This window comes from Lutra lutra, chromosome 4 (genome assembly GCF_902655055.1).
Source record: "Lutra lutra chromosome 4, mLutLut1.2, whole genome shotgun sequence".
Lineage (NCBI taxonomy): Eukaryota > Metazoa > Chordata > Mammalia > Carnivora > Mustelidae > Lutra > Lutra lutra.
Window position 1 is genome coordinate 35,797,602 of NC_062281.1, and position 15,696 is coordinate 35,813,297.

General features: G+C 40.8%; 1 protein-coding gene across 1 annotated transcript in view; it reads left to right on the forward strand.

Annotated features, from left to right (window-relative positions):
• The first annotated feature begins 13,615 nt into the window (after positions 1-13,615).
• The window catches only part of RRM2B (ribonucleotide reductase regulatory TP53 inducible subunit M2B), a 37,617-nt gene continuing 35,536 nt past the window's right edge, over positions 13,616-15,696 (forward strand). The window contains exon 1 of the mRNA XM_047727421.1: positions 13,616-13,857. Within this exon, the coding sequence (XP_047583377.1) occupies positions 13,810-13,857 (48 nt within the window). The 5' untranslated portion in view covers positions 13,616-13,809. The remainder of the gene's footprint in view (positions 13,858-15,696) is intronic.

The window sequence follows — 15,696 nt, forward strand, 5'->3', positions numbered from 1 at the left end:
ACCAGATAAATGGATAAAGTGTGAGATATATATATATATATATATAACGTACATATATAATGGAATATTTTCATTCTTAAAAAGGAGGAAATCTTGACAATTATGACAGCATGAATGGACTCTGAGGCCATTATGCTAGGTGAAAGAAGTCAGACAGAGAAAGACAAATACAAAATGATCTCACTATATGTGAAATCTTAAAACAAACTCATGGAAAAAGATCAGATTTCTGGTTACCAGAGGTGAAGGGTAGGAGGGGGAGGAATTGGATTAAGGTGGTCAAAGGTACAAACTTTTAATTATAAGATAAATAAACTCTAGAGGTGTAACATACAACAGGGTGACCAGAGTTAATACTGCTATATGATATATAAAAGAGTATAAATCCTAAGATAGGATTTAAAAGTTCTCATACGAAGGAAAAATACTTTTTTTGTATCAATAGATGATGTTAACTTGAAGTAATAATTTCACAACTTATGTAAGCCAAATTATTATGTTATGTATCTTAAATTTATACAGCGCTATGTGTCTATTATATTTTAATAAAACCAGGGGAAAAAAGAGTCACTAAGGACAGCTTACATTCAAAGGGAAGTGTCTTAGTCTGTTGTGGTTGCTATAAAAAAATATTACAGATTGGGTGTTTTATAAACAATAAACAATAAATATTTATTTCTCACTGTTCTACAGGCTAGTAATCAGAGCAGGGTGCCAGTGTGATGGACTGTGTACCTACTCACCATACACTCATATAGCTGAAAAGCCCAGAGAGTTCTCTAGAGCTTCTTTTATAAGGACACTAATATGCCAAATTCTCCAACCAAAAGACAGAGAATGGCTGAATGGATTAAGAAATAAACCCAAATAAGATCCATTTATATAATGCTTACAAAAACAAGTCAGATGTAAAGACATACACAGACTGAAAGTAAAAAGATGGAAAAAGATATTCTAAGCAAAAGGAAACAAAAAGAAAGTTGGGTAGATATACTTTTTTGTAAATTTTTTTTTTTTTAGGTTTTATTTGTCAAAAAGAGAGCACAAGCAAGGTGGGGAGGGGCAGCAGGCAGAGGGAGAAGCAGGGTCCTCACTGACCATGGAGCCTGATGTGGGACTTGGTCAACCTGAGCTGAAAGGCAGATGCTTAACCGACTGAGCCACCCAGGCGTCCCTAGATATACTTTTAATAAACAAAACAGACTCTATTAAAGACTAATAAAAGATAAAGAAGGACATTACATAATGAAAGCAGGGGTTAATCCAACAGGAGGATATAATATTTGTAAATATTTATGCACCAAATATAGCAGCACCTAAATATATAAACCAAATATTAACATATCTAAAGGAAGACACAGCAATATAGTAATATTAGGGGACTTTAATACCCTGTTTATATCAATGGATAAATCATCCAGACAGAAAAATCAAGAAGGAAACACTGGCCTTAAATGACGTTAGACCAGATTGACTTCACAGTTATATACAGAATAAAACATCCCAAAGCAACAGAATACATGTTCTTCTCAAGTATACATGGAACATTCCCCAGGACAGATCATATGTTAGGCCACAAAACACATCTTAAATTTAAAAAGACCGAAGTCCTATCAAGCATCTTTTCTGATGACAGTGGTATAAAACTAGAAATCAATTATAAGTAGAAAATGGAAAAATTCATAAATATGTGGAGGTTAAACAAATCTCACTGAATAATCAGTGGATCAAAGAAAAAATAAAAAGAAATAAAAATACCTTGATTATACAGTTGTTGAAGGAAACCATCAACAAAATGGAAAAGCAATCTACTGAATGGGAAAAAGCTCTGCAAATGATATATCTAATAAAGTGTTAATTCAAAATATACTCCTGCATCTAACGCCAAAACAAAACATGTTTTAAAAATGGTCTAAGGAACTAAATAGACATTTTCCCAAAGAAGACATACAGATGGTCAAATGAAAAGATGCTTGACATTGCTAATCATCAGGGAGATGCAAATCAAAACCACAATGAGCTAACACTTCACACCTGTCTGAATGACTAGTGTCAAAAGACAATAACAAGTGTTGGTAAGGATGTGGAGAAAAGGGGAAAAAGGAACCCTTGTGCACTGTTAGTGGAATGTAAGTTGGTATAGCCATTATGCAAAACAATATGGAAGTTATGGAAGTTCCTCAAAAAATTAAAAATAAAAGTACCATACAATACAGCATATAACATAATGCTATATACATGTTGAATATATAAATGTGGAATATAAATGTTGAATCACTATGTTGTACACTTGAAATTAATATTTTATGGCAACTATACTTCAATTAAAAATGACTTCATTTAAAAATATCTTGAGACAGGGCACCTGGGTGGCTCAGTGGGTTGGGCCGCTGCCTTCGGCTCAGGTCATGATCTCAGGGTCCTGGGATCGAGTCCCACATCGGGCTCTCTGCTCAGCAAGAAGCCTGCTTCCCTCTCTCTCTGCCTGCCTCTCCGTCTGCTTGTGATCTCTCTCTGTCAAATAAATTAAAAAAAAAAAAAAAAGAGGCCAGAGGGTCTTTAAAAAAAAAAAAAAAGAAAAAGAAAAAAAAATATCTTGAGACAAATGAAAATACAACATGAAAATTTATGGGATGTATCAAAAGCACTTTTTAAAAAAAAGATTTTATTTATTTGAGAGAGAGAAAGAGTATCGAGGAGAGGGAGGGAGACAAGCAGACTGAGCACAGTCTGACACGTGGCTCAATCTCACAACCTGATCCAAAAAATCAAGAGCCAAAATCAAGAGTAGGACACTTAACTGAATGAGTCACCCAGGTACCCTAGCAAAAGCACTTCTAAGAGGTAAGTTCATAGTGATAAATATGTACATCAAGAAATGAATTATCTTAAAAAAAAAAAGAAAAGAAATCAATTATCTTAAGTAAATCACCTAAGTTTATACCCCAAGGATCTAGAAAAAGAACAAAGTTGGCAAAAGGAAGGAAATAAGAAAAAATTAGAGCAGAAATAAATGATACAGAGACTAAAAAGACAATAGAGAAGATCAACGAAATTAAGAATTGGGTCTTTGAAAAGTTAAACAAAATTGACTTTAGCTAGACTTCCCAAGCAAAAAAAAAGAGGACTCAAAATCAGAAATGAAAGAGGGTGTTACAACTGGTATCACAGAAATACAAAAGATCATAAAAGACTACTACTACTGGGTGAGAAAATATTTGCAATCATATCCTTTTTAATGTTTTAATATCCAAAATATACAAACCCCTAACTATATGTGTGTATATATATATATATATATATATATATATATATGTGTGTGTGTGTGTGTGTGTATATATATACACATACATACATACACACACACATACACACACACACAAATAAAAAAAACAAGGAGTTGAGGAGCAAGATGGCAAAGTAGGCAAAGTAGGAAACCTAAATTTCATCTGGTCCCGGGAATTCAGCTACATAGTCATTCTGAACATCCACAAACTCAACAGGAGATCAAAGAAAAGAATAGCAGCAATTCTAGGAACAGAAAAGCGACCACCTTCCACCTTCTCTGGAAGGCAGGAAGTGCAGAGATGTGAATCCAAGCACTTGGAAAGACAAACTGCAGGGGGAGGGAGCCTCTTGTCAGCTGGCTCCTGGCAAGATAGAGCTGCAGAGCACAAAAATCAGCACTTTTAGAAGTCTGCTCTGCTGAGGGACCTCACTCCAGTGGCTAAGCGGGGTATGGAACCCTCGCTGAGACAGTGTGGTCTCATGCTCACAGAGTGACTGGGGGTGCCTGAGTGTGGCAGAGCTCTCAAGTATCAGTGTGGGGAACTCAGCTGCAAAGACAGAACCGAGGAGTGGGATGTCAGCTCAGGGTTGCCATAAACTGTGATCCCTGGCACAGAAGGACCATTACTCTTCAAGCAGGGACCCAACAAGTAGCAGATCTGAGGAGGAACCCCCCACTTCATCCCCTGGAAGGCGGAGCGTGGGAGCACACCACAGGTTATCAGCTGGGTTTGAAAACTCCAAACAGGATAGTGGGCCAGACTTAGAAATGCTCTGTCACAGGGTGAGCACAGAGGGCAGCCAGAGACCAGGGAGACAGGAGTGACTGACTGCTTGTCTCTGAGGGCTCACTGAGAAATGGGGCCCTGAGCACTCTGCTCCTCTGGGTCCAGAGATTGGGAAATAGCCATTTTCATTCTCATCCTCCAAAGCTGTACAGAAAGCTTTCAGGGAACAAAAGCTATCGAGAGCAAACTCAAGCAGATTACTTAGCCGGGCACCTGGCAAGGGCAGCAGAATTCTGCCTCAGGAAAAGACATTTGAGAATCACAGCAACAGACCCCTCCGCCAGAAGATCAGCAAGAACATCCAGCCAATATCAAGGTTACAATCAACGAGAATTGCAAAACTCCAGTACTAGGGGAATACAGCACATAGAATTCATGGCTTCTTTTCCCACCACGATTCTTTAGATTTTCAAAGTTAATTTTTAAAATTATTTTTTCTTTTTAAAATTTTTCTTCTTTCCCTTTTCAACATCTTATCAATTCTTTTTTAAAAATCTTTAAAAATTGTCATCTTTATAGTCATATTCCATCCCTTCATTGTACTTACCCTTATTTTCACATAAGTTTTTCTTTCCTTAAAATTTTGGGAGGCAGGGACACCTGGGTGGCTCAGTTGGTTAAGCGGCTGCCTTCGGCTCAGGTCATAATCCCAGTGTCCTGGGATCGAGTCCCACATTGGGCTCCTTGCTCGGCAGGGAACCTGCTTCTCCCTCTGCCTCTGCCTGCCTCTCTGTCTGCCTGTGCTCGCTCGCTCTCTCTCCCTCTGTCCTTGACAAATAAATAAATAAATAAAATCTTAAAAAAAAAAATTTGGGAGGCAGTTTCTTCTAACACACCAAATACACCCCCAAAATCTATTGTGTAGTTCTGTTCTGTTCACCAGCCTGATCATATTTCTTCCCCTCCCACCCCACTTTCTTTTCCCCCTGGTTTCAGGTCTCTTCTGATTTGTTTAGTGTATATTTTTCTGGAGTCCTTGTTACCCTTTTGGCATTTTGTTCTCTTTCATCTATTCTTCTCCAGACAAAATGACAAAATGTAAAAACTCACTTTAAAAAAAAAAACAAAACAGGTGGCAGTACTAACTGCCAGGGACCTAATCAATACAGACATTAGTAAGATGTTGGAACTAGAGTTCAGAATTAGGATTATAAAGCTATACTAGAGAATCGTTTTCTGGAGACATAAAAGAACGAAAACCTAACCAAGTCGAAATCAAAAAGGCTATTAATGAGGTGCAATTAAAAAATGGAGGCTCTAACTACTAGGAGAAATGAGGTGGAAGAGAGAATTAATGATATATAAGATAGATAATGGAGAATAAAGACATTGAAAAAAAATTAAAAACTACTGGATCATGAGAGGAGAATTTGAGAGATAAGTGATACCTTAAGATGAATCAAGATTAGAATAACTGGGATCCCTGAACAAGAGAGGGACAGAAGGTAAACTGGAGCAAATTATAGTGCAGAACTTCCCTACTCTGGGGAAGGAAATAGCTGTCAACACCCTGTCATCTAATCGTAAAACATACAAGTCTCAGAGACAAAGAAAAAACCCTGAAAGCAGCTTGGGACAAGAGGTCTGTAACCTACAATGGTAGAAACATTAGACTGTCAGCAGACCTATCCACAGAGACCTGGCAGGCTAGAAAGGACTGGCATGGTATATTCAGAGAACTAAATGAGAAAAATACGCAGCCAAGAATACTATTTCCAGCTAGGCTTTCACTGAAAACAGAAGGAGAGATAAAAAGCTTCCAAGACAAACAAAAAGAATTTTCGAACACCAAACCAGCCCTACAGGAAATATTGAAAGGGGTCCTCTAAGCAAAGGGAGAACCCAAAAGTAACATAGACCAGAAAGGAACAGAGCCAATATACAGTAACAGTCACCTTACAGGCAATACAATGGCATCAAATTCATATCTTTCAATAGCAACCCTGAATTAAAAGTGCTAAATGCCCCAATCAAAAGACAAAGGATATCATATTGGATAAAACAACAAGACCCATCAATATGCTGTCTGCAAGAGATGATTTTAGACCCAAATACACCTCCATATTTAAAGTGAGGGGGTAGAAAACAATTTACCATGCTAATGGCCATCAAAAGAAAGCTGGAGTGGCAATCCTTATATCGGACAAATAGGATTTAAGCCAAGACTATAATAAGAGATGAGGAAGGACACTATATCATACTAAAAGAGTCTATCCAACAAAAAGATTTAACAATTTTAAATATCTATGCTCCTAACATAGGAGCAGCCAATTATATAAGCCAATTAATAACAAAAATCAATAAATACAATAAGAGTAGGGGACTTTAACATCCCCCTCACTGAAATGGACAGATCATCTAAGCAAAAGATCAACAAGCAAATAAAGGCTTTAAATGACAAACTGGACCAGATGGACATCACAGACATATTCAGAACATTCCATCCCAAAGCAACAGAATACACATTCTTCTCTAGTGCACATGGAACATTCTCCAGAATAGATCACTGGGTCACAAATCAGGTCTTAACTGGTAACAAAAGATTAGGATCATTCCCTGAGTATTTTTGGACCACAATACTTTGAAACTCAATCCCAAGAGGAAAGTCGGAAAGAACTCAAATACATGGAGGCTAAAGAGCATCCTACTAAAGAATGAATGGGTTGACCAGGAAATTAAAGAAAATTTTTAAAAATTCACGGAAACAAATGAAAATGAAAAAAAACTTTTCAAAATCTTTGGTACACAGCAAAGGTGGTCCTGAGAGGAAATTATGTAGCAATACAAGCCTTTCTCAAGAAATAAGAAAGGTCTCAAATACACAACCTGTCCCTATACCTAAAGGAGCTGGAGAAAGAACAGCAAAGAAAGCCTAAACCCAGCAGAAGAAGAGAAATAATAAGTATCAGAACAGAAAGCAATGAAATAGAAACCAAAAGAACAGTAGAACAGATCAAGGAAACTAGGAGCTGGCTCTTGGAAAGAATTGATAAGATTTTGATAAATATAACTAGAGGTTTATCAAAGAAAGGAAAAGGACCCAAATTAATAAAATCATGAATGGGGGCGCCTGGGTGGCTCAGTGGGTTAGAGCCTCTGCCTTCGGCTCAGGTCATGATCTCAGGGTCCTGGGATCAAGCCCCGCGTCGGGCTCTCTGCTCTGCGAGGAGCCTGCTTCCCTCTCTGCCTGCCTCTCTGCCTACTTGTGATCTCTCTCTGTCAAGTGAATAAATAAAATCTTTAAAAAATAATAAAATAAAATAAAAAAATAAAATCATGAATGAAAGCAAAGAGATCACAACCAACATCAGTGAAATACAAATAATTATAAGAACACATTATGAGCAACTATTTGCCAGCAAATTAGACAATCTGGAAAAAATGGATGCATTCCTAGAGAGGTATAAACTACCAAAACTGAACCAGGAAGAAACAGAAAATCTGAACAGACCCATAACCATAACTATAACCAATTTGATGATTGAAGCAGTCATCAAAAATCTCCCAACCACTAAGAGCCCAGGGCCAGAAGGCTTCCCAGGGGAATTCTACCAAACATTTAAAGAAGAATTAATACCTATTCTCCTGAAACTGTTCCAAAAAATAGAAATGGAAGGAAAACTTCAACTCATTTTATGAGGCATTACCTTGATCCCCAAACCAGACAACGACCCCATCAAAAAGACTTACAGACCAATATCCCTGATGAAGATGGATGCAAAAGTTCTCACCAAAATACTAGCCAATAGGATCCAACAGCACATTAAAAGGATTATTCACCACGACCAAGTGGGATTTGTTCTTGGGCTGCAAGTTTGGTTCAACATCCACAAATCAAATCAATGTGATACAATACATTAATTAAAGAACAAGAGCCATATGATACTCTCAATAGATGCTGAAAAAAAATTTGATAAAGTATAGCATCCTTTCTTGATCAAAACTCTTCACAGTGTAAGGATAGAGGATACATACCTCAATAACATAAAAGCCATCTATGAAAAACCCACAGTGAATATCATTCTCAATGGGGAAAAACTGAGAGCTTTTCCCCTGAAGTCAGGAACACGGCAGGGCTGTCCACTATCACCACTGCTATTCAACAGAGTACTAGAAGTCCTAGCCTCAGCAATCAGACAACAAAAAGAAATAAGACATCTGAATTGGCAAAGAAGAAGTCAAACTCTCACTCTGCAGATGATGATACTTTATGTGGAAAACCCAAAAGACTCCACTCCAAAACTGCTAGAACTCATACAGGAATTCAGTAAAGTGTCAGGATATAAAATCAATGCACAGAAATCAGCTGCATTTCTATATACCAACAAGACAGAAGAAAAAAATTAAGGAGTCGATCCCATTTACAATTGCACCCCAAACCATAATATACCTAGGAATAAACCTAACCAAAGAGGCAAAGAACCTCTACTCAGAAAACTACAGAAGACTCAGGAAAGAAACTGAGGAAGACACAAAGAAATGGAAAAACATTCCATGCTCATGGATTGGAAGAACAAATATTGTGAAAATGTCTATGCTACCTAGAGCACTCTACACATTTAATGCAATCCCTATCAAAATACTGTCAACTTTTTTCAAAGAGATGGAACAAATAATCCCTAAATTTATATGGAACCAGAAAAGACCCCAAATTGCCAGAGGAATGTTAAAAGAGAAAAACCAAAGCTGGTGGCATTCACAATTCTGTACTTCAAGCTCTATTTCAAAGCTGGAATCATCAAGACAGTATGATACTGGCATAAAAACAGACACATAGGTCAATGGAACAAAATAGAGAGCCCAGAAATGGACCCTCAACTCTATGGTCAACTCATCTTCGTCAAAGCTGGAAAGAATGTCCAATGGAAAAAAGACAGTCTCTTCAATGGATGGTATCGGGAAAACTGGACAGCCACATGCAGAAGAATGAAACTAAACCACTTCCTTACACCACACACAAAAATAGACTCAAAATGGATGGAAGACCTCAATGGGAGACAGGAATCCAGCAAAATCCTTGAGGAGAACACAGGCAGCAACCTCTTTGACCTCAGCCACAGCAACTTCTTCCTACTAACATTGCCAAAGGCAAAGGAAGCAAGGGCAAAAATGAACTATTGGGACTTCATCAAGATCCAAAGCTTTTGCACAGCAAAGGAAACAGTCCACAAAACCAACAGACAACTGACAGGATGGGAGAAGATATTCACAAATGACATATCAGATAAAGGGCTAGTATGCAAAATCCAGAAAGAACTTATCAAACTCAACACCTAAAGAACAAATAATCCAATCAAGAAATGGGCAGAGGACATGAACAGACATTTCTGCAAAGAAGACATCCAGATGGCCTAAAGACACATGAGAAAGTGCTCAACATCACTCGGCATCAGGGAAATACAAATCAAAACCACAGTGAGATACCACCTCAAACCAGTCAGAATGGCTAAAATTAACAAGTCAGGAAAAGACACAGGTTGGTCACAATGCAGAGAAAGGGGAACCCTCCTACATTGTTGGTGGGAATGCAACTGGTGCAGCAACTCTGGACAACAGTGCAGAGATTCCTCAAAAAGTTGAAAATAGAGCTATCCTATGACCCAGCAATTGCACTACTGGGTATTTACCCCAAAGATACAAATGTAGGGATCCAAAGGGGACATGTATCCAAATGTTTATAACAGCAATGTCCACAAAAGCCAAACTATGGAAAGAACCTAGATGTCCATCAACAGATGAATGGATAAAGATGTGGTATGTATGTGTGTGTGTGTGTGTGTGTGTGTGTGTGTGTGTGTGTGTGTGTGTGTGGAATATTATATAGCCATTAAAACCCCCTAAATCTTGCCATTTGCAATTACGTGGATGGAACTAGAGCATATTATGCTAAGCAAAAGAAGTCAGAGAAAGACAATTATAGTATTATCTCACTAATACGAGGAATTTGAGAAACAAGAGAGGATCATAGGGGAAGGGAAGGCAAAATGGAAGAAGGCGAAACGAGAGGGAGACAAACCATTAGAGACTCTCAATCTCAGGAAACAAACTGAGGGTTGCTGGAGTGGAGGGGAGTGGGAGGGATGGGGTGGCTAAGTGGGATAGGGTGGCTTGGTGATGGACACTGGAGAGGGTATGTGCTCTGGTGAGTGCTGTGAATTGTATAAGACTGATGAATCACAGACCTGTACCCCTAAAACAAATAATACATTATATGTTAATAATAAAGAAAAACAAAACACAGCAACAAACAAACAAAAAAACCCCATAACAATCTAAGGGCACTAATTCCATTCATGAAGGTTCAACCCTCTTGATCTAATTAATCATCTCCCAAAAGGCCCTACTTCCTAAAACCATTACCTTGGGCATTAGGTTTTCAACATACAGATTTTGGAAGACACAAAGATATAGACTACAGTAGAAGAGGAATTAGACTCCACCTTTTATTTATTTTTTTTATTTATTTACTTGAGACAGAGAGAGCACAACCAAGTGTGAACAGGGAGGGGGGTAGGGAGAGGAAGAGAGAGGGAGAAGCAAGCTCAGCACTGAGCAGGGATGCAGGGGAGGGGCTCGTACCCAGGACTCTGAGATCTTGACCAAAGCCAAAGGCAGATGCTTAACAGACTCAGCCACCCAGATGTGCCAAGACTCCACTTTTTGATGGAAGGGGTATCAAGTTTCTGGAACAGCATGTGGGATCAAAAATGTTGAGGGTATTCTTGGAAAATATACTACAGAGGCTATATGAAGATGTATAATCCTCTTACTCCCAGAGATCTTTCAGTTACACATTTTATATCTGCCCTATTAACTTCAAACATCTTGGATGGAAACTAATACATACTATGGACCAGACACTGTTAAAAGCACTGTACTGTTCTCTCTGCCTGCCTCTCTGCCTACTTGTGATCTCTGTCAAATGAATAAATAAAATCTTTAGGGGAAAAAAAAAAGCACTGTACTGTGTTTTTGCTATATTAAGATTATTCAATTCTACTGTAAAAATTGAAAGTGTGGGAGCAACTGATTATAAGACCTAAGGAGATTCATAAGATATGTTAAGTATAAATAGTAAATAAGTTATTAACCTATGAGGCATGTTAAAGACAAAATAAGTGGAACATAATTATGTTGAACACAGATAAAAATAATGGGATAAATGAAGGTCACAGACAGAAATGGCTGGAAAGGAATAAGTAGATCTTAAATATTCACAAGGTAAAGCTCATGTCACTTCCAGACTAACAACTATGTTATACCTAAATCAGTCACCAATTGGTGACATTCATTTTGGCCCCACATCTTCTCTTCCCAGGAAATACATATACAACTTATAGCTGTTCAGGTTAACTTATGTCAAGTTACACCTGTGAGCAGGTCTACTTGATCCTGCATCTCCAAAATAGCCAGTGTGTGTTGGCCTCATGTTTTGTCTATTGAGACCCCTTGTTAATCCTTAGTTTTTTTTCCCTTAAGATTTTATCTGAGAGAGAGAGCACAAGTTGGGGGGGGTGTGGCAAGGGAGAAGTAGACTCCCGCTGAGTTGAAGAGCACTGTAAGGGACTCCATCCCACGACCCTGAGATCATGACCAGAGCCAGAGTCATATGCTTAACTGACTGAGACACTCATGTGCCCCTTAATTCTGTTTTTTGATAACTATACTGCCAGTCTGGAAAGCTGATGCAGCAAGGGCAGTATATATGAACACTGAGTAACACTTGAGATTTGGATAGTAGGGTCCTTCCTTCCAGTCCCTCCCCCTCCCCAACTCTTTCCCCTTGATGTAGGTTTTAAATTAACCTAGTAAACTGTATAATTGAAGCATGATCTGAACCTTTCTGTTCCATGACTTGTAGGATGGCCTGATTAGTAGCACAAGTACACTTGGAAGCTACCATTGTAATTTCCCACCCCAATAAGTGCTTTGCAAGTAATATATTACTAAATCTACATAACAATCTTTTTAGGAAGGCGTTATTATCCTTATCCTACAGGCGAGGAAACTGAATCCTGCAGAAGCTAAGCAACTTGTCCAAGGTAGCACAGCTAATAAATGAGGGAGCTAGAATTCATGCCCACGATGACAGGGCTCCAGGATCCATGCTCTCTTTCACTAAGTTCATTCATTTTTGTTTCTTCAATAGCAAACACAATGCCTGACATACAGCAGACATATTGTTTGATGACTTTAAATGGTATAATCCTTGCTCTTAGTCTATTGGCCATATGACCAATAAATTATCTGATTTCTTTAAGACTCGGTTTCCTCACAGAAGTTAGCTATTATTTAAAGTCAAAATAGGTAAAACATTTTCCTCAGCACTTGACCCCTGGTAATTGCCTTAAGAAAGGTAACTCTCAACTCCCACTCCAGAGTAGGTTTTAGAGAGAGCTGATGGGCATTCTCAAAGCTTTATTTTCCATCCTATTCTACCACACTTCACTGGGCTATCCACAGAACAGGTGCCTGTTGTTCAAGGCATGACAAGGTTCTCCCAATATTTCAGCTTCAAGCTACTGAGTCTCGTTCACCTCATTTTTATTTGCTAAACTTTTTTTTTTTTTTTTCTGTCGCAGTTATCTTTAGATCAGTTCCCCTTGAGATATGGGTAGCAGGCATTCAATCACATTATTGCGACTCTGGGCACCGAGTGCTGCCACGACACGGGGGTGTGGGGCGGGATCTCTGTTGCTTCCTAGTGAATTACCGGTTAGTGATCTTTCCTTGGGCGGCGTGTCTGCACCCGTGAGAGGAGGGGCACTGCTGTACCCACCTCACACGAGTGTCCTGAAGATGAAATCCCTCGCTCTCAGAGGCGCTCAGCAGCTACTTCCAAAAACTTAGTGTGTTTGTACATTTCCACAGAGCTTCCACAACACTGTCCTGAATTTAGTCCTTTCTTTATCCCCCCTCACTCTGGGAGCCCCACCTACCCATCCCTACACCCACTTTCCCCTCAACCACTTCTTTTCGGCTACTGAAATACAAAACGAGGCGGCCTTTTCTCCTCATTAATTTTTAACAGTGCCGTTTTCTTTTTTCACCAATATGTGGCTTTTCCCACCACCGCTTCACACGCAGAGAAAGCCCTCTCTTCATCTCCTCCAGCGTCTCCTCCCCGCCCCCCCACCCGGGGCCGTCTCTCAGGACACGCCGAGTTAGCGCGACATACCGTGTTCCTGAGGCACGGCGAGAGCTGGCTGGGGAGCCTCGACCCGAAGAGGTGACCAGGCGTGGCCGGGCACCTCACGTACCAGTAAGTAGAGCCGGGAGCCAGCCAAGCGGGCAGGGCCAAAAGCTGCGAGCCGAATGTCTCACACCGCGAGCGGGGAAGCGAGGCCCGGGGGTTCCGGGCGAGTTCTTCTAGGGGCCGGCGGGAGGCATGGTTGGGGTCCGGTAGCGGAGTAGGCGGGGCCTCCTGAAGTGGGCGGGACCCTGAGACCTGGGAGGCGGGGCCAGCAGGGAGTCCCTCACTGGACACGCGGGAGGCGGGGTCCGCCCGCAGGCGGGAGGAGGGTCCGGCAGGGGTAGGCGGGGCCAGCCGGCTCAGGGGTTATTGCTCAATCGGCTGGCGAGAAAGCGGGGACCGCGGGAGTAGGAGGGGTCTGTGCTGCTGGAGGCGGGGCGTACTCAGTGGACCCTCGGACCACCTGGGTCCCATCATAGTTGGAGGTGGCTCGAGCCTCTCAGTTCCTTCAGCCCTCGTAGCTCTGGCGGAGTCTGCGCGATGGGTGACCCGGAAAGGCCGGAAGCGGCCAGGCCCGAGCTGGATAAGGTAAATGCTGCTGTTCCCTGTTCCGCCCCTTAGCCAAGCCTGGCCCTTAGGTTGCAGGTTGCAGCCGGGACCTGCGAGGTGCAGGACTGCTGTAGAAAATTTTACACGTTGTGGTGGGCAACCCAGCGCAGGCCCAGGAGCGAGCCTTCGCCGCAGCGTGGTTTCGTGGTTGTGAGTGCCGGGGAGGCCGTCCGCAGGTAGGGGTGACGAGGGAGCCGGGTTTCTGCTCCGTTGCTCTGCTCCGGGGCCAGCCAAGGGCGACGCTCTGAGATTTCAGGCCCGGCCGAGGAGCAGCGCCCCTCCCCCTCCCCCAAATAGTCCGACCCATACTCTCCTCTCATCTTTGCACGTCCGGAGCCCTCTGGCTGGGGAAACCCAGGCAAGGAATGAGGACAGGTGGATTTACTGGAGAAATGCACCCCTTCTCTAAGATGGTTAAAAGGAGTTGGAGACCGTGTGTGGAAACTGACAGATGGATGAGGTGGTGATGATAGGTAGACGGCGACGGGAAGTCCTCACAACAATGAAAAACATCAGGTTAGGAGGCCAGATTTGCTCAGACTGAGCCACTTAACTAGCTGTGACTCCCTGGGATTTTACTGTCTTCATTTATACAGTGTAAGTGATACTTCCTTCACAGAGGAGTAAGTCAAAGACTTTATGCAAAGTGCCACGGAAGTTGTGGGTGCCTCCTAAAACCCAAATTAACATGTTTATCTTCTGTTTCTATAATGGAAGTACATAATAACAGTAAATCAATTTATTAAACTGTTGTAGGGTAGTTCAGATTGTTCTGTAATTTTCATACCCTGTTATTTCACAAATACTTCTAAACCATTTGTGTACAAGAGAAATACTTTTTGTATTTATCTTGAACCTGTTGGCTGTGATACTTTTTTTTTTAATAGTTTCAGCTTACAAAGACTGAGTCCTACATTTCTTTAGAAAGTTGTAGGGTCCAGACTTGAGGTTTTATAATATTTGATTTTGATTTTGTAAACGTTTAGTAACAAGTAATTAACAAGCTGTAAATATCCCTCAAACTTTTTCTTCCCCTTTTGAAACAAATACACTGAGTACCAGTTTCCTCACTGGAAAAGGACAATTCGGATTTTTCTTTTTGTGCTACAACCATTCAGACTTAAGACCTGGAAGTTAACTTTTATTTATTATCCCCTTCTCAATGACATAGGCCCACAAAGACAGAGGCAGAATTTTAGCTGTAGAATGAATTCTAGTGAGCATCTGGTCCGAAATTTTTTAACTTGAGTTGCAAGGATGCTTCAAGCACTTTGTTTCTCTAGATCTGATGCTGCAGCGTAGGCCACCTGCATTAGAATCACCAGGAGTTGTAAAAAATGTAGGGGCGCCTGGGTGGCTCAGTGGGTTAAGCCTCTGCCTTCGGCTCTGGTCATGATCTCAGGGTCCTGGGATCGAGCCCCACATCGGGCTCTCTGCTCGGCGGTGAGCCTGCTTCCCCCTCTCTCTCTCTGCCTGCCTCTCTGCCTACTTGTGATCTCTCTCTCTCTGTCAAATAAATAAAATCTTTAAAAAAAAATAAAATGTAAATTACTGGGCCTCCATTCCAGACATGGTAAATCAAAATCTCTTGGGAGGGTCTGGGACTGCATTTTTAACAAGGACTTCAGGTGATTCTCATTCACATATTTTAAGGAACACTGTCTTAAAGCATACATAATGGGCTTGAAAGGTTTTTATGAATCTCCTGAAGTTTATAGATTTTGTGTGTGCATGTGAATCTCCTGAGAAAGGGGTCCTTAGCTTTCATCAGTTTCTCGAAGTTACTATCATTAATCTAATCAATAAGTCCTTATTTTC